This window comes from Paroedura picta, chromosome 1, assembly GCF_049243985.1.
Source record: "Paroedura picta isolate Pp20150507F chromosome 1, Ppicta_v3.0, whole genome shotgun sequence".
NCBI classification, from domain to species: Eukaryota; Metazoa; Chordata; class Lepidosauria; order Squamata; family Gekkonidae; genus Paroedura; species Paroedura picta.
The window spans coordinates 198,568,597-198,591,525 of record NC_135369.1 but is presented as its reverse complement, the minus strand read 5'-3'; the positions used below and the strand labels follow the sequence as shown (position 1 = coordinate 198,591,525).

General features: G+C 44.7%; 1 protein-coding gene across 2 annotated transcripts in view; it reads right to left on the bottom strand.

Annotated features, from left to right (window-relative positions):
* The window catches only part of SPTLC3 (serine palmitoyltransferase long chain base subunit 3), a 116,338-nt gene that overhangs the window by 23,334 nt on the left and 70,075 nt on the right, over positions 1-22,929 (bottom strand). For both annotated transcript variants that reach the window (XM_077316120.1, XM_077316112.1), the window contains exons 3-9: positions 22,038-22,192; positions 17,496-17,644; positions 10,917-11,041; positions 7,671-7,764; positions 3,548-3,653; positions 1,913-2,132; positions 131-257 (exon numbers count right to left, since the gene is read on the bottom strand). In XM_077316120.1, coding sequence (XP_077172235.1) covers positions 131-257; positions 1,913-2,132; positions 3,548-3,653; positions 7,671-7,764; positions 10,917-11,041; positions 17,496-17,644; positions 22,038-22,192 — 976 coding nt within the window. The remainder of the gene's footprint in view (positions 1-130; positions 258-1,912; positions 2,133-3,547; positions 3,654-7,670; positions 7,765-10,916; positions 11,042-17,495; positions 17,645-22,037; positions 22,193-22,929) is intronic.

The following is a 22,929-nucleotide window of genomic DNA, read 5'->3' as shown; positions in this document are numbered from 1 at the left end:
TGACCTGCCATGAGCCTATGGGGAGTGGTGGGAAATAAATCTAAATAATAATAATAATAATAATAATAATAATAATAATAATAATAATAATAATAATAATAATAATAATAATAATAATAAAAAGTCCTACCTTCTGTGTTGCCGTCTAGTCCCATGACAGATTTCATTGCCCTGATGATTTGCTCTGCTACAGGTGGACATATCGCTGCGGCATATGTGGCACTATGGGAGTGTGTCCGTATGTAGTCCACCAGTTCCTTAAACCAGAGAACAAAAAGTTCAGTGCAGTATCATTCCTCATCCCCGATCTCCCTTTTCTATCAAAGAAGAATGCGGTATGTAAGAACCTATTGGATGCAAAGAAGCTGAACGTTACTGCAGACCCACAGAAAGGCAGAACTGCCAAAACGAGGCTATTTGCCGGCTTCATAAATTCAGTCAGCCCACTAATTGTCCTATTGCACTGGTGAAAATCTGTTTATGGATAGGAACCCCCTATTATGTTTTTATGCAGACAAAATAGTGTGTTCCTATAGACATAAATAATTCAAATCTGGAACAAAGGTATTCATGGCAGTTTCATGAGCAAATAGTCTGCTGCCAAGTGCACTTGGCATCCAATGTAACCCCCCTCCCCTAATACTTTATCTAATCCAGGGGTGGGCAATCTGTGGCCCTCCAGATGTCCATGGACTACAATTCCCATGAGAATTGTAGTCCATGGACATCTGGAGGTCCACAGTTTGCCCACTCCTAGTCTAGTCCTTTGGCATGAATGGCAAGTAAGTTACATACAGTGGTACCTGTTTCATATGTGAATAAAGGGAAATTTCCTCTGTAGACCTGCAGATTTTGGAAGGTACTGTTTATGCCCCCCAGCAGACAGGCTTCTCAAGAACTTTTTAAAATGGCATCCACAAAATGTTTGGGAGCTAGTTATCAGCAAACAAATCTGGTCCTGTGAGCAACTGGCATGCAATCCGGTATAATTAAATCCTGATTTAGCATGCCAGAGTTTGCTGAAAATCAGAAGGTAGTAGAAGCATTGCTTATGACCAGCAAAATCCAAGCTGAATGGTTATGATGGTACTTAAAATCAGTAATACATGAATGGCTTGAAGCCCACTGGGAAAGGAGAAAGGGGGCCCAAAGTGGAATGTTTTCATCTGTGCTGTGCAGCATGTTTTAGGCTGCTTTAGGATGCTTAGGGCTGCTCCTGCGTTGAGCAGGGGGTTGGACTAGATGGCCTGTATGGCCCCTTCCAACTCTATGATTCTATGTTCTATGGGAGGCTATCCAAGTAGAAGTGTGTTGGAGCCATACAAAGCCCTTCACACCAAGCACCAGCAGATGGATTCCCAAGGAGGGGCTCTGCTCCTTGGAAAGAGACTCATAAAAATGGTTGTGAAGGACGAAGTTCCTGGGCCCTAGCAAGATTTTCTAAGAACCAGGCAGAAGAGGAAACTGGATTCTGAATGTCTACAGCCAACCATAACCAAATGTTTAAGTGCCAGGGGCTCCAAGAGAGATATATTTGGACACATTTTATAAGTGTGGGAGCCTCTTTCTCTGTATTTGTTTTACCACCTTAGAGTCCACCTTACTAAATAAAATGAGTGTATTTAAATATTAGACCACAGGAAGACCGCAAGAGGGGCTGAAATACTTGTTTTGTTTTTTGTATCAGGTCATTTATCCATGTGTCAATATGTTCTGGATATGTGCAATAGTGTGAGATTAACATTGATGTTTTTAAATTTTTTAAATGTGCACATGGATGTAATAAATATTTGAATTTTAATATTTAGCTTATTCTGCTGCAGCTCAACCTCTAAGGTTCCTGACTAAGTGCCAAAGGCTATCATGGCCCTGAGTTTTTACTCCACTTGTGAATTTGTAAGATTGTGGTTACCTTTCGGCCAGCGATGTACCCTCCAGATGCTCCAAAGCTCTTGGTGAATGTCCCCATCAGAACATCGATGTCATCAGGGTCCATTCCAAAGTACTCCACAACCCCTCGGCCTGTCGGACCAACAGCCCCGATGCTATGGGCTTCATCCAAGTAGAGGTAGGCTTTGTATTTTCTCTTCAAGGCCACTATCTCTGGCAAGCGTACAATGGAACCTTCCATGCTAGGGGAAACCAACCAAACCAAAACAGGAGGTGAATGCGAACGGCTCATTTGTTAGGTTCAGCTGTAAGTGTGGCCAGGTTTAGGTGAACAGCTGTGTTGATCTGAAGCAACAGAACAATTTTTGAAACCGATGACCCTTTCTCCCTGCACCCTTTTGGGGACCATGCCCTTCATCCCCCTGCAGTGACATTCCCAACCTGCTCAGGGTCTCCTTAACTTTCTAAAAGCCACTCTCTGCAGCTGTCCTTTGGCTGCAGAGAACCAGAACATGCTGCTTGGGCCACAGTGAGTGAAATGCAAGGATCCCCTCCCCCTCAATGCCTTGTTTATTGCCATTTGGCACAAAAAGCACCCTGCTCCCTGCATGTGGCTCAGGGCCATCCAGGAGTAATTTCAACCTAAAGCCCACTATTCTTGATGGGGTTGCCAAGCTACAGGTGGGGGTCTGGAGATCTCCTGGACTTACAACTTATCTCCAGGTGACAACCCAGAATTGGCAACCCTAATTCTTGGTCTCTCTGCATTTTATTGTGCACGTCTTAATCCTGTAGGCAATGAGAGGGCTGCACCACTTACTGAGAAATAACTACATAATTCTTCCAGGGGATCTGCTGATCTTACAGTTTTTCCTTCAACAAGACTCGTGTACTTTGGGTGGTTATGCAGAACAACCAACAGATTCCCCAAGGAAGCCTGCTGGCAAAATGCACAGAGGATTTTTGGCTGCATAACAATATATATATTTCGGTTATGTACACTACTGGCCTTCTTTTATTTCACATCTTAATCTCAACTTGCTTCTTTTGCAAGTCAGGAGGAGCAGAGTTCTTACAGGCAGTTTCCAGAGTAACATAAAACAGGGCTGCCAGCTCCAAGTTGGGAAACTCCTGGAGATTTGGGGATGGAGCCTGGGGAGGACAGGGACCTCTGTGGGGTGCAATGCCACAGAGTCCACCCTCCCAAACATCCCTTTTCTCCAGAGGAACTGATCTCCGTATTCTGGAGATCAACTGTAATTCCAGCATCTCCAGGTCCCACCAGGAGGCTGGCATCTATCAAGCTATAAGATTTCTCCAGTGAAAACATCACCTTTAATTTCTATCACTCCTTACTCTTAATCAAAGATGGGAAGGGTGCAAGAACTGAGCTGTCATTCCCACAGCTTTTCATAACTGATGGTTCTGGAGAGTTGCCAATTGACACAACAGGTCATATGGGTCCATTCCAAAGAGAAAGGAAATATGATGAGCTCTGTCCTGATATTTTTATTTTCTTCCTGCTTTTTCTAGGATTTCAGCCAAATACATACTGTACTAATAGTATCACTGGCTAATGGGCTAGGACCATCCCCCCCCCCCAAAAAAAAATCCCAAAGGACACGAGAGTCTGCTTTCATGAAATCGCTGCCCATACCTGTAAATGCCCTCAACAAGAATAAGGATTTTTTTCCATGCTCTCCGGCTTCGAGGCTGTCCATGTATTACTGCTTCCCTCAGCAACTTTTCTAAACTTTTAGTATCTAGATATTTTAAAAGAAAAAAAATTAAAAGAGTTGTTTCGGAATCTTTTCTTTCTGGAGCTGAAACCAAGTGCATTATGGTTATGAAAACAAAACCAAGTTTCTGTAGAAAAATCACCATTAGAACTGCATGTTCAATCTGGAATTTGACCTGAGAACAGAAGTAAGCTAGAACCTTTTTGCTCTAGAAATATCCAACATTTAGTCTATCAACTGGGCATAGTCATCTGTAAGTAATGATGCTAGATTGGATCCTTGAAGCTCTTTGGCAGCCCACCATCTTCTCAGTCTACCCAAAGAACCACAGAACCATAGAGTTGGAAGGGGCCATCCAGTTGTGTGGGTAAAGAGGGTAGCACCAAATATGCCGCAGCAAATTCTCTGAAAGAAGGGATGTGATAAGAATCAGTTTGTATGCATATTTAAAGATAAGATTATTTTTAGCCAATTCATGGGACCAACGGGTCCCATCCTAGGGGCTCCCGAAGAGGGAATGTTGGCAGACCCTCTTTGGGAGCAGGACCCCCTGTTGCAATTTTCCTGAAACTTTCAGGGGACTCGGGGAAGACCCTCCCTGAGCTCCCCTGCAAGTTTCAAGAAGATTGGACCAAGGGGTCCCATCCTAGGGGCTCCCAAAGAGGGGGTGACACCATTTCCCATAGACTTTAATAGTGGGAAAAATAATTTCAGCAGGTTAATTGCCAATTTCCTGGTTAACCTGCTGACCTGTTCCTCACCATTAAAGTCTATGGGAAATGGTGTCACCCTCTTTGGGAGCAGGACCCCCTGGTCTAGTCTTCTTGAAACTTACAAGGGAGCTCAGGGAGGGTCTTCCCTGAGTACCCTGAAAGTTTCAGGAAAATTGCAACAGGGGGTCCCATCCTAGGGGCTCCCAAAGACCATTCCCCATAGAAGTCTATGGAGAATCAAGTTAAAACCAAAGAATCTAACTGTCCATTATATCCAATGGAGTGGATAGGGATACCTTCTTTGGGAGCCCCTGGGATTGGACCCCTTGGTCCAAACAGTGAGTGTAATGCCCTGCTACGGGCATAAGGAGATAGGCACTCTCTCAGGTATGCTGGACCCAGACTGCAAATGGACTTAAAGATTACAACCAAGACCTTAAATGTGATCCCGAACACCACTGGCAACAAAGGTCTTAAAATAAACTATGATAAGACAAAAGTAATGGTCTTTTAAAAAAGGGCCAAAAAATTATCTTGGAGCATATCTGGAAATTCTGTTAGCCAGTGCAATTAATTTAAATATCACATTTAGTGAGAGCCTGAATTGGAAACTTCATCTGGACACCATTAAAGCCTCTGCAACATGCTTAGTGGGCACTATTCTGAAGTTTTACTATACAAAAGGAGGCTTCCTCATTGATCCAGCCCTCAAATTATACAAGTGTAAGGTTATCCCCCATCTATTGTATGGAGTTGAGGTCTGGGGATGGAAGGAAAACAACCTAGGCTAGAATCTGTTCAAAATAAATTCTTAAGGCAAATTCTAGCCCTACCTAGGGGAACTCCGGCTGTTTTGATGAGGGCAGACATGGGCCTGCCCTCTCTTAGTGCTTGAGTACATTTTGCAATTCTAAAATTGTGGAAAAACCTTAGGTTAGCCAACTCAAACAAATTTAGTCATCAGTCCTTTAATATAATGTTATCAAAGGACCCAGCACGACATAGCCTTATTAATAGCCTTGGTGCACGCTACTCCATCCCCGATGACCTCCTAAACCCATCAGCTAATAACTCTCACCTTAGAGACTGGATTTTCAAAAGTGATGCCCAGCTAGACAGAATGCAAATTTTGAAAATCAACTCAGCAACATGGTTCAAGCGGTTTAAATATGACCACTGTAGATCCTCTCACCTAATTAAGATTACTAACCACAAACTCAGAGCAGCTTTCACATAACTTCGATTTGAAACGATGCCCACAGAGGTTTTAGCTGGCCATTTTAACCGTACGACAAAAAACAGCATTTTTGTATCTGTGGTGCACAAGTTCTGGAGGATTTACCCCATTACATATTTGACTGCCTACTTTACACTCAACCCAGGGCCAAGTTCCTCAACGAGATTTTAAGGGGCTTAAACCTGCTGTCTGTTGCTGAAAAGACAATCTCTTTTATCTGATCAGGTTGATAAAGTATCATATAAAACCGCTCCTTTTGCTTTGGCTGCAAGGAAAATAAGGGCCAACACTGTTAAGGCAAGCTCTTAATACTCTTGCTCTTTGTACTTATGTATGCTGCTTCAGTTCGTTGGTCTTAAATTTTATATTTTTATACAGTTCTTTTATTCTATTTTACTGTTTATAAATCTGTATTTTATATTTTGTAAAGGCCTATGGCTATATACAAATAAATGTATCACTATCACTACTGCTTGGTCAGAACTGAAGAAGAGTTGGTTTTTATATGCCACTTTTCTCTATGTGGAGTAGTCTCAAAGCAGCTTCCAATCACCTCCCTACCTCTCCCCACAACAGACATCCTGTGAGGGAAGTGAGACTGAGAGAGCTCCGATATTATTGCTCAGTCTGAACAGAAGAGGAAGAAGAGTTGGTTCTTATATGCCGCTTTTCTCTACCCAAAGGAGTCTCCAAGTGGCTTACAATCTCCTTCCCTTTCCTCTCCCCACAACAGACGACCCGTGAGGGAGGGGAGGCTGAGAGAGCCCTGATATTACTGCTCGGTCAAAACGGAAGAAGGAGAAGAAGAGATGGTTCTTATAAGCCACTTTTCTCTACCTGAAGGAGGGTTAAAGCGGCTTCCATATTGCCTTCCTTTTCCTCTCTCCACAACAGACACTTTGTGAGGGAAGTAAGGCTGAGAGAGCCCTTAGTTTACTGCTCGGTCAGAACAACGGTATCAGTCCTGTGACTAGCCCAAGGTCATCCAGTTGACTGCATGTGGAAGAGGAGCAGGGAATCAAATGCGGCTCACCAAATTAGAAGTCGGCGCTTCTAACCACTGCACCAATGATCCAAACTCACATGCAGGCTTCCTGTTCTGAATTGTGCCAGGAAAAGGAATTCCAGGACCAGCACAGGAGCCCATTGAAAACCATTTGGTGAAGGCCTTCCTTCAGTTTCTGTTTGGTTAACCAAGTTACTGGGAAACGTCAGCCATTTAGGAGTATGTACCATAAATCATAAAGAGCCTCTTGTGGCGCAGGTTGGTAAGGCAGTCGGCATGCTGTCTGAAGCTCTGACCATGAGGCTGGGAGTTCAATCCCAGCAGCCGGCTCAAGGTTGACTCAGCCTTCCATCCTTCTGAGGTTGCTAAAATGAGTACCCAGCTTGCTGGGGGGTAAACGGTAATGACTGGGGAAGGCACTGGCAAACCACCCCGTATTGAGTCTGCCATGAAAACGCTGGAGGGCGTCACCCCAAGGGTCAGACATGACTCGGTGCTTGCACAGGGGATACCTTTACCTTTACCATAAATCATAGTATTCAAATCCATGAGAATCCATATTAGAGGAACTGTTAGGTCTATTAATTTACATGGAAATCTGTAGTTGGCACGATGTGGGTCAAGAAAGCCATCAGGAGGTCTCAGCAGGCCTACTAGCTATAATGGGGCACTGAATTGTAACTGCTATTTGCAAATGAAATGGATTTAGTAAAGACATTTAACAGTATGAAGTAACAGGAGTATAGCCATATGAAATGCATGGATAATAATAATGCATTATTCAGTCCCTCCAAAACTCTAGCTAATGCAGCAGTCAATGAAGCCTCAGCCAAAGCACTGTGGACTGCACACAAGGACAATCACACATCAACATGACTAGTTCATGGACAGCCCCCTCCCTCCGCAATAGCATTCAGCATGGAAAAGCATCTTCCCCACTAGTACATGTTTTAAACTTATAGATGTTATCTCCTGATATATTCCAACATAAGTAAAAGAAAGCCATGTATTAAATGTGCCCATGAGTTAAATTACATTTCGCTGCAATTCTTGCTGGTTCGACATGTCCAGCAATTAATACTCACTGTTGTGTTTGAAGACTCTGATTGTAGCACCCGAAAGCCTTGCACCAAGAACGAGAGAACTGTGGTTTAACTCATCACTTAAAATAAGACACCCCTGTGGGAGCAAGGATAATGAATGAGAAGAAGAATGCTAATCCACTTCAGAATAACAGAATCATACAGAGCTGGAAGAGACCACAAAGGGTCATCCAGTCCAGACGTCTACCTTCTCCAGGACTTAAAAAAGCACACACTCCTGACAGGTGCTCATCCAATTTCCTTCTAAAAATTCCAACGGAGACTCCACCGCCCTCCAAGACAGCATATTCCATCTATGAATCAGGAAACACTTTCTATTATGTTAGCAGAACATGGCTTTCCTATCAAGTCTTGCCCTCATCCAAGGTACATACACCCAACTCTCTCAATGTCTACTTGTGAGGCATGGATCCCAGCCTCTCAGCTATCCTAGACAAACTTCTTTGACACAATATTCCAAATGAGGTCTAACCAATGCGGAATAGAGTATATTATAACGTCCCTTGCACTAGATTCTATGCTCCTAGCAATGCAGCCTAATGTCACATTAGCCTTCTTAACTGTAGGCTCAACGTTGTCCAACAGAACTCCTAAGTCCCTATTACATTTGCCAGATTTCCTCCATCTTATATTTATGCATAACATTATTATTACCCAAATATAATGCTTTACATTTCTCCCCACTAAAATTCATTTTGTTGGCTATGGCCTAATTTTCCAATCTATCCAGATCTCCTTAAATAGTAGTCCTTTCCTTTGGAGTGTTAGCCACCCTACCAATTTAGTGTCATCGGCAATTCTGATCAGTGTACCCTCCACTGTCTCATCCAAATAATTAATGAAAATGTTACATAATATTAGCCCCAGCAAAGAACCCTGCGGTACACCGTAGGTCACCTCCCCCCAAAATTAAGATGAACCACTGATGAGCACCCTTTTCATTCTATCAGCTAGCCCATTACAAATCCATTTAACTGCGACCCTGTTTTTACTAACTTCTTCACGAGGATATTTGGGGGGGAACTTATCAAAGGCCTCACTAAAATCAAGATATACTATATCCACTGCATTTCCTGCATCTACTAAACCAGTAACTCTATCAAAAAAAGAAATAAGATTAGTCTTATCCATGAGAAATCCATGTTGACTTTTATTAAGTACCACGTTATTCTCCAAGTGCTGACACGCTGTTTGTTTAAGGATCTGTTCCAAAATCTTTCTTGTTACCCATGTTGAACTGACTAGGTAGTAGGTGTTGGGCGAAATCTTTCCCCCCCTTTTTAAAAAACAGGTACCACATTTGCCTTTTTCCAGATAATTGCTAAAGCTTCTGAGATATCCTTGGCCAATTTTTTCAATACTCCTAGATGTAATTCATCAGGCCCTGGATATTTAATTTCATTTAAAGTAACCAAATATTTCTATCCAACCCCCTTTAGAATCCTGTGATTTATTCCTTCCCCAATTTTCTCTGCTTCATTTTCCCCCAGCTGAATAGTTATTATTTATTTATATTATATTTATATACTGCCCTCCCTTTTGGCTCAGGGTGGCTTGCATTAGGAGCTTTCAGATTACAATGCAATACAATAAACAGATATATAATAGCATCTTTAACAATAGGAAGTGTTATTGGATAACACAGTTCATAATTTAACATTTAACACTCAACAATTGTCAACTCAGCTCTTCTGCACTGTGCCTGTTTTTTTCTGTGTGCAGTGAAAGGTGGGAGGGGCCCCTGGGCTCTGCTTGGAAGCTTGTTCATTTGTCTTGGCCAAAAGCCTAGTGGAAGAGCTCCCTTTTGCAGGCCCTGAGGAATTGTTTTAGCTCTGGCAGGGCCCTGATGTCATTTGGGTGCTCATGCCTATTGTTATATATTCAATTCAGGCTGCTATCACATTTTATTATACGTTGAAAGTTCCTGTGTAAACCTCCCTGAGCCGTAAGGTTGGCATAGAAATATTATAAACTAAATAAATAATTCTATTGGGATGCTACACAGTATATATAAACTGAAGAAGGCAAAATGAAAACTGCTTTGCCATTACACTGCATGTTACTCCTAGAATCATAGAGTTGGGAGGGACCTCCTGGGTCATCTAGTCCAACCTCCTGCACTTTGCAGGACAGAGAACTTGCTATGGGTGAGAACTTGCCATGGGTGAGAACTTGCTATGGATGAGGACAAGCAGTGGCTTGGTTATTACATACAGTAGCAAGGGTATGGGTTCCAATCACATCTTGGTGCCTGCTAGAACAGTGGTCCCCAACCTTTTTATCACCGGGGACCGGCCAACGCTTGTCAATTTTACTGAGGCCTGGGGGGAGGGGATAGTCTTTTGTCAAGGGATGGCGCCGCCGCCACCTGAGCCCCTGGCCTCACTTGCTTTCCCGCCAGCGCCCCTGACTTCCTGCTACCCGCTGGGGGGCGCTGCCAGCAGCAGCTGCGCAGTGCCACACCGAGGGAGAGCCCCAGCCATGGTGGCTGCTGGAGAGCACCAAAGGTGAGCCAGCGGCAGAGTGGCAGGGCAGCCCCCGAGGCAGCAGCCGGGGAGGAGGACGAGGAGGAGCTGCGGCCCGGTACCAACTGATCCACGAACCAGTACCGGTCTCCGGACCGGGGGTTGAGGACCACTGTGCTAGAACATTTAGGAATGTACTGGGATACTAACTGAAAGAGCAAATTCAACCAGCTGTGTTAATCTGTTGCCGTGATGACAGAAAAACGCATTGATCATAGCACAGGTTTTTTGGGGGCATAATCCATTGGAAGGATGCTGAAGGGAGATGTTGAATTTTGCTTGAATTGTCCTACAGCAGGTAAGGGAGGGGTGGTCACGGGATAACTGTAAAATGATGTCTCCAATCCTCTTCCACCCACCCACGTTCAAGAAAAGAAAGAGTCTCCTGCTGCACTTGGCTCCCCCCCTGCTCTGAGCTTCCCCAGTCAAGTGCAGAACACTTTGTGTTTCAATTGGGCGGGGGGAATAGAGGAAGACCTCTATTGAATACAGTTCAAATCAATCTAAATTCAGCAGGATCCACAACGGAAAAATCAAAGTAAGTGCAGAATCAGCTCTGGAGAACAGTGTACAACCCCCAGCTCATTTAACCAAATGATCAGCAGTGCTAAGTAAATATGTTAGATCCTCCCCCCCCCCCACCACCAAGAGTGTCCACGAGTTTGGAGAAAGCCATACCACTGACCACAAGAGGTTTTCTCACCTTTCCAACTAGTGCTGGGATATTCATAGAATTCGTAGCGAAGCCCATACCAAATGCCATGGCTGCTTCAACGCCCAGGAATCGTGCCACCAGATTTTCAAGCTCCACATGTTTATCCAGGTTGCCTGTTTTAAATAAATTAAAAAGGTAGTTTTGAAAGTTTCTGCAGAAGCTGAAAAACGACAAGAAACGCAGAGTACCAACAGCTGGAGCCCCCAGCCTTTTTGAGCATGTGAATGCAGGGTGGTGAGGGCAGCTACAAAACCATTACTACAGAAAGTGGAGCAACCAACAACATGGCTGCTGCAGGGGCCAGAAAATATCAGGAAAGTGAGGTTATGCATAATCCTAATAGTAAACATTTCAGGAAGAAGCTCCGCTTAGCAGGACACCTTTTGAAATGAAAAAAACTGTTTAAAATATGTACTTTTAACCACACAATGAAGGTCCATGGTTGTTACTGACAATATATACTTTCAAAATCCCTCGAAATGTTACATCTCTAACAAGGAAACAACATATTCAGCATGATGCCCACGTAGGTCTGAAGCAGCAGAACAAAGTTTGTGTACAGGGGCACCTTTAAGACCAACAACATTTTATTCTGCATACTAGATAGATTTAAAGCCCATTGCAACTGTAAATCCCTGTTTCTCGCTCCCCTTCCCCAGGCAGCCCCCCCGCCAGCCCCCACCACTGCCCCAAAGAGGCCTGTCGCGGCCTCTCCAAGCCTCGGTAGACCTTTTTGGGACTGGGAGTTCCTGCCTGGCCCCCCCTCTGCCCCGAAAAGCCCCAATGAGGCTTGGAGAGGGAGCAGCAGGCCTTTTCAGGGCAGGGGGGAGTCCTGGCGGGAACTCGGTTCCTCCCCCCCTGGCAGCCCTCCTGCCAGTACTCCACCCTTCCCCTAAAAGGCCTGCTGCACCCTCTCTAAGCCTAAGCGGGCAGGGAACTCCTTTCTCCTTTCTCTCTCCCCCCCCCCCACGGCCAGCCCCACTGATCTCCTCTCCTGGCGGCAGTCAGGGGCAGATTGGGGGCCCTAGCATTTTCAGCTAAAAACTCAGGTAGTTATTATTTTATTTATCATATATGGCCGAGTTCTACACAGGATGCATGTGGTTTTACTGGCTAAGTCTTTACAGGTTTACAATTGTAATTATGTATTTAAGACTATACATCGACCCAAGACAGCTGATTTGAGAGTGGTGGTATATAAATAAAATAAATACATAATATAAAATATGCAGGCAAGTAGGTACGAGGTTCAGCAGACAGATTGGGCAATCCTCCCTACATACTAACATCTAATTGGGGTGTAATTTTAGCTCACCTACTCATGGTGCATCCTGGATAACGCTAAAGAGCTGGAACTATTGTGGGATCTCCTGGCTACACTACATACATGGAAACTCTAGAGTTATGGAGTTCTAGCCCCACTCGTGGACCTCCTGATGGCACCAGTGTGACAGAGAGTGTTGGGCTGGCCAGATCCATCATGACTTCTCTTACGTTCTTATGTCTGGGGAAGTGATTTTCTATCTTCTTGGTTCCTGGGGACTTCTGGAGTTCTGGCCCCACTGATGGACCTCATGATGGCATCTGTGTTTTAGCCACTGTGGGATACAGAGTGTCGGACTAGATGGGTCATTGGCCTGATTCAACATGGCTTCTCTTACGTTCCTATGAGTAGACACTACTGAACTTGACAGACCAATGGCCTGATTTAGTATAAAGGCAGCTTCATGTGTTCATTATTACTTGACAGTTGGATATATAACCTGACACTTAAATACCAACTGCATGAAATAGCACTGGATGCTTTTCCTTTACTGCCTCCAGGAGCTTATGGAAACACAGTGTTCACGTCCGATGCTTTGCTATGGACAGCTGGAAGAACAATCTTCACCACAACAGTCCTGTTTCCCAAGAACGTGTGTTTCCAGCTGCATGAGTACACAGCCCCATCAGCATGACAACGGGTCCTGGTTCACAGCAAGCGCCAACTCCTGATTTAAGCTTTGCAAAAGCAAAACCTGACTGACAAGAATGTGCAACACCGCCAGCTCTTTCTTTCCTTTGTACATTCTAATTAGATTGGCACTTCTGTGGGAGGTAGGTGAGGTGTTCGAGCAAAACTATGAAGCATTGCCAGATCTTATCATGGGGAGACTTGTGACCAAGCCTGGCTGGGTGGGGATGACAAGCCCCGTTCAGGCCCATCCAGCTGTTCCTTCTGATTACAGAGCATTAAAAGGAAGCTAAAAGCTGAATGGTTCACAGCTCAATCCCATGGTTTTGCCACAGCCAGATGTCACATCCTTAAGGTGGCCTGCAGTCTCCATAAACAATGTTGTGTGCATCAGCATGAATGCAGTACTGCTTGCCAGCCCAAAACCACCTCAATGGTTTATCAAGGTCTTCAACAGGAGTGTCTTGTCTCCTTGCTCCTGACACAGCTGTTGCCATTAAGGAAGCATCAAGCAGAATCAGGGTGAGGTTACTTAGGCTGGAAGCTCTCCAGAGCACCTGGAATTTATAAACTACTCTGAATTGACTTCTGCTCATTACTTATTTTATCTAAAACATTTTTAATGTTGCCTTTCTATCCAACTTGGGGCTCCTGAGGCAGCAAACAATGAAAACCATGTAAACAGGTCTGAAAAAGAAAGAAAGAAAGAAAGAAAGAAAGAAAGAAAGAAAGAAAGAAAGAAAGAAAGAAAGAAAGAAAGAAAGAAAGAGTTGGTTCTTATGTCACTTTTCTCTACCTGAAGGAGTCTCAAAGTGGCTTACAGTCGCCTTCCCTTTCCTCTCCCCACAACAGACACCCTGTGAGGGAGGTGCAGCTGAGAGAGCCCTGATATTACTGCTCGGTCAGAACAGCTTTATCAGTGCTGTGATGGGCCCAAGGTCACCCAGCTGGCTGCATGTGGGGGAGCGCGGACTCAAACCCAGCTTGCCAGATTAGAAGTCCGCACTCCTAACAGGAAGGAGGAGAAAGAAGAGCTGCTTTTTGTGCCCCACTTTGTACTACTGAAGGAGTCTCAATGGCTTACAACTGCCTAATCCTTCCTCTCCCCACAACAAACACCCAGAGGTGCAGGTGAGGCTGAGAGAGCTCTGAGAAAACTGTGACTGGCCCAAGGTCCCCCAGCTGTCTGCATGGGGAGAGGGAGTGGGGGGATCCAATTGGTTCTCCCGATTAGAAGCCACTGGTCTTAACCATCACACCAAAGTGGCTCTCAATAGAGTGTCAGTGAGGGATCACCAAAAGAAACCAGTTACGTTTTTCTGCCATGGTGGGAGATAGTGAACATGGGAGGATAAATGAATCACCTTGGGGAGAGAATTCCATAATTTTGGTGCCACAACTGAGAGGGCTCCGTCTCTAGCCTCAGACGGCAAGGACATCCAAAGAAGTGACCTTGAAGAGGACTTCAGAGGTGGGGGATGTTCTTTGTTTTGCAATTAACATATGCCATCAGTGCATTTATAGACCTGCTTTTCAATATTATATGTAGGAGAGGAGGTGTGGCTTAGTGGCAGAGCCTTGTTTTCCTGCCTGTTAATGTTCTGCTCACTTTTCAATGAGAAACCGGTACTTGGATCCCTGTCTTGGCTGCTAAATTTGGTTCATGAAATGCTATTAGCCATTTCTGTCTGGCACAGTGATGCTGTATACTTGGTGCTAGGGAGGGGGGCAACAGTGGGAGGGCTTCTGGAGTTCTGAATCTGCTGGTGGACCTTCTGATGGCACCTGGGGTTTGGTCACTGGGTGAGTTTTGGACTGGATGGACCAGGGGTCTGATTCAATATGGCCTCTTAAGTTCTTATATTTAAGGTCTGACTGAGAATAGACAGAAGACTGTGTCTGGTTGCCCTTTTATATCAAACATCAATAATGAAGAAGGTTGTGCAGCCTCTGTGAACAGTGGCAGAGGTGGTTGCCATGTTAGCTAACAACATTTTGGGAACTTGGTCAAAGCAGCATTATTCTTGTGGTCAAAGAGCAGCATGACATCATTAACTGCACTGGTCATCCTAGTAGCATTTCAGCTATTTAAACAGGAACCACAAAAGCATGGTGGCAACTATTAAATACAGAATGGCCTGAAGAAAGTATTAAACTGTTGCTAGCAGACTTGGCTATAACTGCACAAAGCAGTGGCTTTGAGAATTAAAAAGGTACCCTACTTGGGAGGTGATGGTACCGCTTTGCTCTGCTCTGGTTCGGCCTCACTTGGAGTCCTGTGTTCAGTTTTGGGCACCCCAGTTGAAGAGGGATGTAGACAAACTGGAGCGTGTCCAGAGGAGGGCAACAAAGATGGTGAGGGGTTTGGAGACCAAGACATATGAAGAAACTTTGGGGGAGCTTAGTCTGTTTAGCCTGGAGAGGAGACGACTGAGAGGGGATCTGATAACCATCTTAAAGTATTTTAAAGGCTGCCATGTAGAGGATGGAGCAGAGTTGTTCTCTCATGCCCCAGAGGGACGGACCAGAACCAATGAAATTCCATCTAAACATCCGGAAGTAGTTCCTGACAGAGCGGTTTGTCAATGGAACAGGCTTTGTCAGTGGAACATGCGTATGCGCGGGCCGGCACGGGCCTGCAGAGGCAGGGAGCAGCGGCCCAGTGCCAGGGTCTTCGCGGCCCGGTGGTTGGGGACCACCATTCTAGAAGATTCCTGTAGATTTGGCCCCTGATTGGATTGGAATGTCACCTGATGCTATAGGGTCACAAGAATAAGTAAGTTAGTGTTTCTTGGACGGGGGCAAGATTTGATGACCCAACAAGCGAAAGAAGCTCAAGCATGGAATGTACATGGAACTCAATGCTTTGTCTCTGCAGCTCCGTTACTGCATTTTCTGAACTCAGGGATTTAAGTCTAGACAAGAACATTAGTGTTTGAGTCAACAGACTGTGTTGTTTAATGCTAATCTTCTTTTTTCTGTTATTTAATCAATTGCGTTAAAAACCTTTAATGAGGTCTAGCTTCCTCAAGGAATACACTCCTATCTGAAAATCCAACATAAGCAGAGGAATGCAAAAATACAATGCTGCAAGACTAACAACACCAATTAAATAGGACACAAAGTGAAACCAACATAACAACGTGATAACAAGCCGAGGAAGATGCACAAACAGAAAAAAAGAAAAGCCTTCAGAGGTTAGCTCCTGACATTCCCAGCTGATCCTCATATTTCCAGCATCTTGGGGGATCCATTTCCCAGGATGCCATCTGGAGACCCAATGTATCTGGAAAAGACTGACGAGAGTATTTTTCTGATATATATTTGGACTGGACAGATCCAAATGCACATCCCTAACTAGGCCACAAGCAAATTCAACAATCTAGAGCAGCATTTTTCAACCCTTTGACCATGGAGGAGCCCTTGAAATAATCTTACAGAGTTCGAGAAGCCCCGGAAGTGTTGTCAGTTGGTCACATCCCCAGCCACACCCCCAGAACACAATTCCCATGGACTACAATTCCCATGAACTCCTGCCAGTGAACAGGAGCCATTGACCTCTGGAGGGCCGCAGTTTGACTACCCCTGATATATATGTTAGCGATATGGCCCCCTTTCTTAGGGAAGTTGAAGTCCGTGCACTTCCTCTAGTTAACTGCTTCATACCCAGACTACTTTATGTTCATGATGCAGCCTTATGCTCTAGGACTCAGCTTGGATTGCATCATTTATTGAAATCCGCTGTAGCATATTAAAATGAGTAGCTGTGTTACTCTCTGTAGCAGTAGAAAAGAACAAGAGTCCAGGAGCACCTTCTTGTTCAGTTGTGAATTATTTTCGAACATCTGGTGGACAGTACCTTCCAGCAGCCATTACAATTTTTAACATCAAGGTCATTTTCCAGATGTTCTATGGCATCCCTGTGTGGATAGAGGCATGCCATTACATATTCTTATCTTTCCTTCCAAAGGTCGAGTCTGCACTTCGCTTTTTATCCTCTCCCACGATGAATACTTCATTCATTGAAGTATTCAATGAATACTTCACTCACACTTCATTCAATTTCCATTTTGATTTCGGATGCTTTAAATTTTCCCTCTGCAATTCTCTGCAATATCCAGAAGTGGATATAACCCACTACATCTGAGAAAAGCGCTCCAACAGCAAGTGTAGATGTCAGCGTTCTGCGGGATTAACTTCTTTCCCCTTCTCTGGACCACCAACTCTTAAGTAGTGAAGCAGTCTGTCGCTGATTGGTCAGGGCGTCAATTCAAAGGCTGCAGGAAAACTTGTTCCTGGTTGCCCCTCCCCTGGCTTGCTCTGGCTATATCGCTGGGAAACAAAAGGCAGGAAATAAAGCACTCTCCAGCTTTGTGCTCCTACCTACTTAGGGCTTTTATACCCACAACAACCAAACATGTTACTCAGAGGATAATGGGCAATGTTTACGAAGAAGATAACCTGTTGGGAAAAGAGAACTGACTGGCAACAGCCAAAATGGATTGTTTTAGCTTCCATTGTGCTGATTCCTTTATTTACTGACTTTGTTTTATACCCCACTTTCCTCTACTGCAAAGGAGTATGCCTGTGCTAGAAGAGGACATTCTTCTTACCCATTTCTTGTCTTGTGCTGCATACTCCGGCCCCATAGTCATTTAACACAGCACACACAGTTCTTAAAGCGTTAGCATCGGTCTCTGCAAAGCCGAGATAGTTATAGGAGCCCATGTTGATTACATTCTTGATTGTCCTTCCTGTGAACCTGTAGAGAAGGAAAAACGAAGGTAAACATGATAGTGGTAATGATGCCCAATTAATTTTATTGGGTTTTTTTATATGAACAAATGTTCTGGGACATGAATGCATTCTGGACTTCCAATTTTATGCAAACAAACGTATGTTAGTTGGGGTCTCAAGGCTTTCGGAGTCTGCAGGAGCTTTTGGAATTCAGATGCGGCATGGTGACTGCCACTAAATGGCTGCTGCAGGAGATGGAGGCAGCCATAAGATGACTGCCACACCTAACCTTCAGTCACATTGCAGAGATCCTTGGGCCAAGGCAACAGGAAATTTTTTTAAAAATCTGCACAGGCAATCAAATCTCCAGTAGGTTCTAAGAAGCCTTGTTGGCCCCATTCACTTTCTAAAACACTTCGTAGGTACCAAGAAAGTAGGCACTTTGGCACTCATGGGCACCGCATAGGGGTTCCCGGAATTAAAACGAGACAATAGAAAGCAATTAGTGCTTCTTAAGAACAGAATCCCAAATACTATCAACGCATTCCTTAGAAAACCCACAGTGGGTGCTATTTCTCACTTCTTTTTTAGGTTAAATGCTTTATCCTCATGAATGGAAATATATTATCGTTCAATAAAAGCAGTTGTTTTCAAGGGTATGAACATGCCTCCTTTCCTCCTAGGTTATGCAAAAGAAAAATCAAGATCAGCGGGGGCAGGGGAGAGAGAAGAGATACTCCCTGTGCTTGGTTGGAACACTTGTCAGCTCTAGGCTTTGGAATGTGGTACAGAAATTCAATAAATAATCTATTCCACTTAATATTTCTGGTAAGGCCTTGGAGGAGGAGCATGTCTCATGGCTTAAACGCCACTCAGCACTTAATACCCACTCAGGGTGGCTGTCCCACACCTGAGTGCCTCCTCCTCCAACCGGCTTGCCTGTCTGTCCAGTGACCAGCCAATCGCCTTCTGTCCCTCACCCTGACCACCCCTCCTCCTTCCACTTCCTTCTGAGGCTCGGAGGCTGCTGATCCCTGCTGTGTGAGAGCTGCCCCTGCCAGTGAGTTCCCTAACAGTTGCCTGCAGCCTTTCCAGGTGCTGGGGGGAAGGGGAGGCCGTCCACAGAGTTCTTCCACTCCACTCCCCTAATCTAGCACCTGTTGTACTCCTGAATGCAATGGGCTTGGCCCCTAGTAATAATAATAATCCTGGAAGCAGAATTGATAGAAACATGTCACAGCCCAACTGCCTGGTCAAACGTCAGTCACAGCAAATGCCACCATGAGTTACAAAACTCTCCCAGCTTGGCGATTAAGTATGGTGGCTTCTAATCTGGCGAGCCAGGTTTGATTCCCCACTCCTCCACATGCAGCCTGCTGGGTGACCTTGGGCTCGCCACAGTACTTATAAAGCTGATCTGATCAAGCAGGAATCTCAGGGCTCTCTCAGCCTCACTTCCCTCACAGGGTGCCTCTTGTGGGGAGAGGAAAGGGAAGGGAAGGCGATTGGAAGCCACTTTGAGACTTCTTTGAGGCTAGATATCAGGGGGGAAAATTCACAGTCAGAGTAGTTCAGCAGTGGAATAGGCTGCCTAAGGAGGTGGTGAGCTCCCCCTCACTGGCAGTCTTCAGGCAAAGGTTGGATACACACTTTTCTTGGATGCTTTAGGAAGCTTTGGGCTGATCCTGCGTTGAGCAGGGGGTTGGACTAGATGGCCTGTATGGTCCCTTCCAACTCTATGTTTCTTTGATTCTATGATTCTTCAGGTAGAGAAAAGCAGCATATAAGAACCAACTCTCCTTCAGTAATCTCAGGGCTCTCTCAGCTTCACCTCCCTCACAGGGTGTCTGCTATGGGGAGAAGAAAGGGAGGACGATTGGAAGCCGCTTTGAAACACTTTCCGGTAAAGAAAAGTGAGTTATAAAAACCAACTCTTTTTTCTGTCAGGTGGGCCAAATGCAGTAACCTCTTTGCTCTGCCTCCTAAGTGGGGAAGTAGCTGAGCCAGGCCAAGCCAACCGCACACTGCCAAGGCCTTCTGCACTGATGTCATCCCCCAGGACTCCTCATGGCCTCCTTCCCAGGATGTTCCAGCAACTTCTGGCTCCAAGGGCTGTGTTACTGAAGGGTCAATGCAGGTAAAGATTCAGGCTAACCTGGCTAAGGCCAAGTTGCAAAGAGCTAATATAGTAATCTTCCTGCCCAGTTGCGAACTGTTATTTCATGCTCTGAGCTTATTTTAGTGGCAAAATGGGGAAATAGGAAGTGGTCAAAGCTTGTGTCAGAAGACAGGTGAGGGTGAGAACAGACAGAGCAGAGTATGAAAAGGGAAGTTAGAGAAGGCCTGCTTTCAAAAAGGTGACCACAAAGCTCAGCTGATGCGGTCACTAATAAAAAAATTGTCTTAAGCAAAACTTGTGTACTGCATAGATTGTATACATGTAAGGGATGTTATATGGACAAACAATGATGTGGTTATATGACATATGCATATGCAATTGAGAATAATTACTCAAAAGGTATAAAGTATGAACACACGTGTCAAACTCATTTCTGGCCCGAGTTCTAGGAGTTCTCTTCTATTGCAATAAATGTTTTGCCTACCTTCTTTTGACCATTTTTGGGTGCAGCCAGCATAATTTTTGTTACCCAAATAGGCTTGTTTGCCTGGTGTGCTAGTCACAGTTCTCAATGAAGGACACAACAGGGAGATTCCAGAAGCAGGCAGGACTTGACTGCAATAAAGGGGAGCTCAGTGGCAAAGACCAGAGGGTTCTGTTGTTCTGTTGTTAAGGCACTAAGAATAACCTTTTATTCAATGTGACAAACAACTTTTAGACATGGGCAGATGTCTTTTGATTACTGCATTGATACTTCGTATCTGTAAAAGCACATGTTGACAAGTATAAATATACTTTGCTGTCATGTGAAATATTTATGGCTTTCTGTAGACTTGCCAAAAACAAGCCTTGCAGAAAGAGTTCCCCTTTCACATTACTTCAACAGTTCTGCTTATTGAACTTCGTTCCCACATAATTTGCTAGACATCTCAGAATCACACAGAGCTGGAAGAGGCCACAAAGAGACATCCAGTCCAGCCCTCCACCTTCTCGGGTACTTAAAAAAGACACGCTCCTGACAGGTGCTCATCCAATCTCCTTGTCAAAACATCCAACAAAGAAGTCTCCATCACCCTTCGAGGCAGCATATTCATAGAATACATTTATGAGCAGCCCTCACCATCAGAAAACGCTTTCTAGAATTTAAGTGGATCTTCCTCTCCTGTCATTTGAACTCACTGCTCTTGTTGTTGTTATGTGCGAAGTCGTGTCCGACCCATCGCGACCCCATGGACAATGATCCTCCAGGCCTCCCTGTCCTCTACCATTCCCCGGAGTCCATTTAAGTTTGCACCTACTGCTTCAGTGACTCCATCCAGCCACCTCATTCTCTGTCGTCCCCTTCTCACTGCTCACTGCTCTAGTCCTTGTCTAAAGCTGCAGGAAACACGTTGGCCCACTCTTCAACATGGCTACCTACGACGGAATTCAACACAGCTATCACATCACCCCTTTCCCCCTCCTCTTTTCCCTCAATTTCTCCCCTTACCCTCTTACCCACTTTACTACACCCTGCTTTGCACGTTAACTTTTTTGCACAATAGCTGAAATTAGCTAGAGCTGAAGTTGACCTGTGTATTCTTCAAATGGCTCTAGCCTCGGCAACCTTGCTAGTTTGCCTACCGGTTGGTACAGCACAGCAGTACAGCTGTAGCTTGGCTGCTCAGGGAACGAGGAGGCTGCCAGTAGCACCTGCGATGATATCCCCGCTCTGAAGACCACACGGCATTATTACCGCCACCACTCCTCGGGAAGGCAATTGTAAGCCGCTTTGAGCCTCCTTCAGGTAGGGAAAAGTGGCATATAAGAACCAGCTCTTCTTCTTCTTCTCCTCTTCTATGGCCAGCTCACATCTCCACGCCTTTTATGGCCTAGTTCAGTGGCACAGCATCTGCTTGGTCATGTGTGCATCTGCTTAGCACCCTAGTATATTCACCAGCAAATGTTGTGTTTCAGTAGGCAAAGGGAAAAAAAAGATTCTCTAGTAAAAAAGAGCAAGTATACAGCAGCACCTTAAAGACTAACAAAATTTCTGAGAAGTGAGCAAAAGTTCCTCCCCTGTCACAAATTTAAGGTACTCCTGGATTCTTGCTTTTTTCTGCTGCTACAGACAGGCTAAAATACCTGCCCATATTGATCTATCTGAAGATGTGAGCAGTAAGTCATGAAAGCTCCTACTCTGCCAAGAATTCTGTTCGTTTATATATTGCTCTATGACGCTTGCTCTTTTCTACTGCTACAAACAAGTCTAACACAGCTTGATCTAGCACCATTACAGAGAAAGTGGTTCCAGGCTCACCTAAATGTCCAGTTGTAATTATCAGAAACACGTTCCATCATATCAAACTGTGGTCCAGGAACACTGCAGATAGGCCGGTCCCAGTTGTCTCTTATTCTCATATAGAGGTTTCTTTTATAAAAGTTTTCAAAATCTTGATAAAGTGGAACAAAGTCCTAGATTTTGAAAAAGAAGAAGATAGTTCTGTTTGTCTGACATTCATATTGCACAGACTTACAGTATATATATAAAAAAGAAATGTTGCAAAGCAGGGCACCCTGATTTCCCCCCAAGGGTTCGTGTCAATATGAGCTGGCCTGCTCCGTATTTGTAACTCCTTGCCGTCAACGTCCTTACCTTCTTCTAGGCCAGATTCAAGAATATAGTCATTGGCCAGTCCAGATAACCTGTGTTCAGTTCTGTAACTGGTTGAGAGGGGGAAGCAGGAGTGGGTGCTGACATGTTCTGGAAAGTTCCATCAAGCGAGCTCCTTGACTGCGTTTGGGAGACCACCTGGTTGCAGATGGCCATAGACTATAACTAGGCCATGGGGAAATCATGTTAATGTTATGATTGTACAATGGTCTTGCTATGTTTTGCTACATCGCAAAGTCCAACTGCGAAGGAACATTTAAGCATGTAGCTTGGACTCTTGGGCTGAATCTGCATGGAGCTTTTATTCCAATCCCAGGTCGATTCAGTCCCTGCCATCTCTACTGAATGCGATTTCCATTTTTATTTTGTCCGATTTAAATTTTCCCTCTGCAACAAGCATGATTGATCTGGAGTGACCCTACCTTTATCCTGCAATATCCTATAGTGGATATAACCCTCAATATTTGAAGAATTGGATTGAGAAAGCATGAGAAAGCATGCAGAGCTCTGCGCGTTCTGAATTTGCTGCTGAGCAACG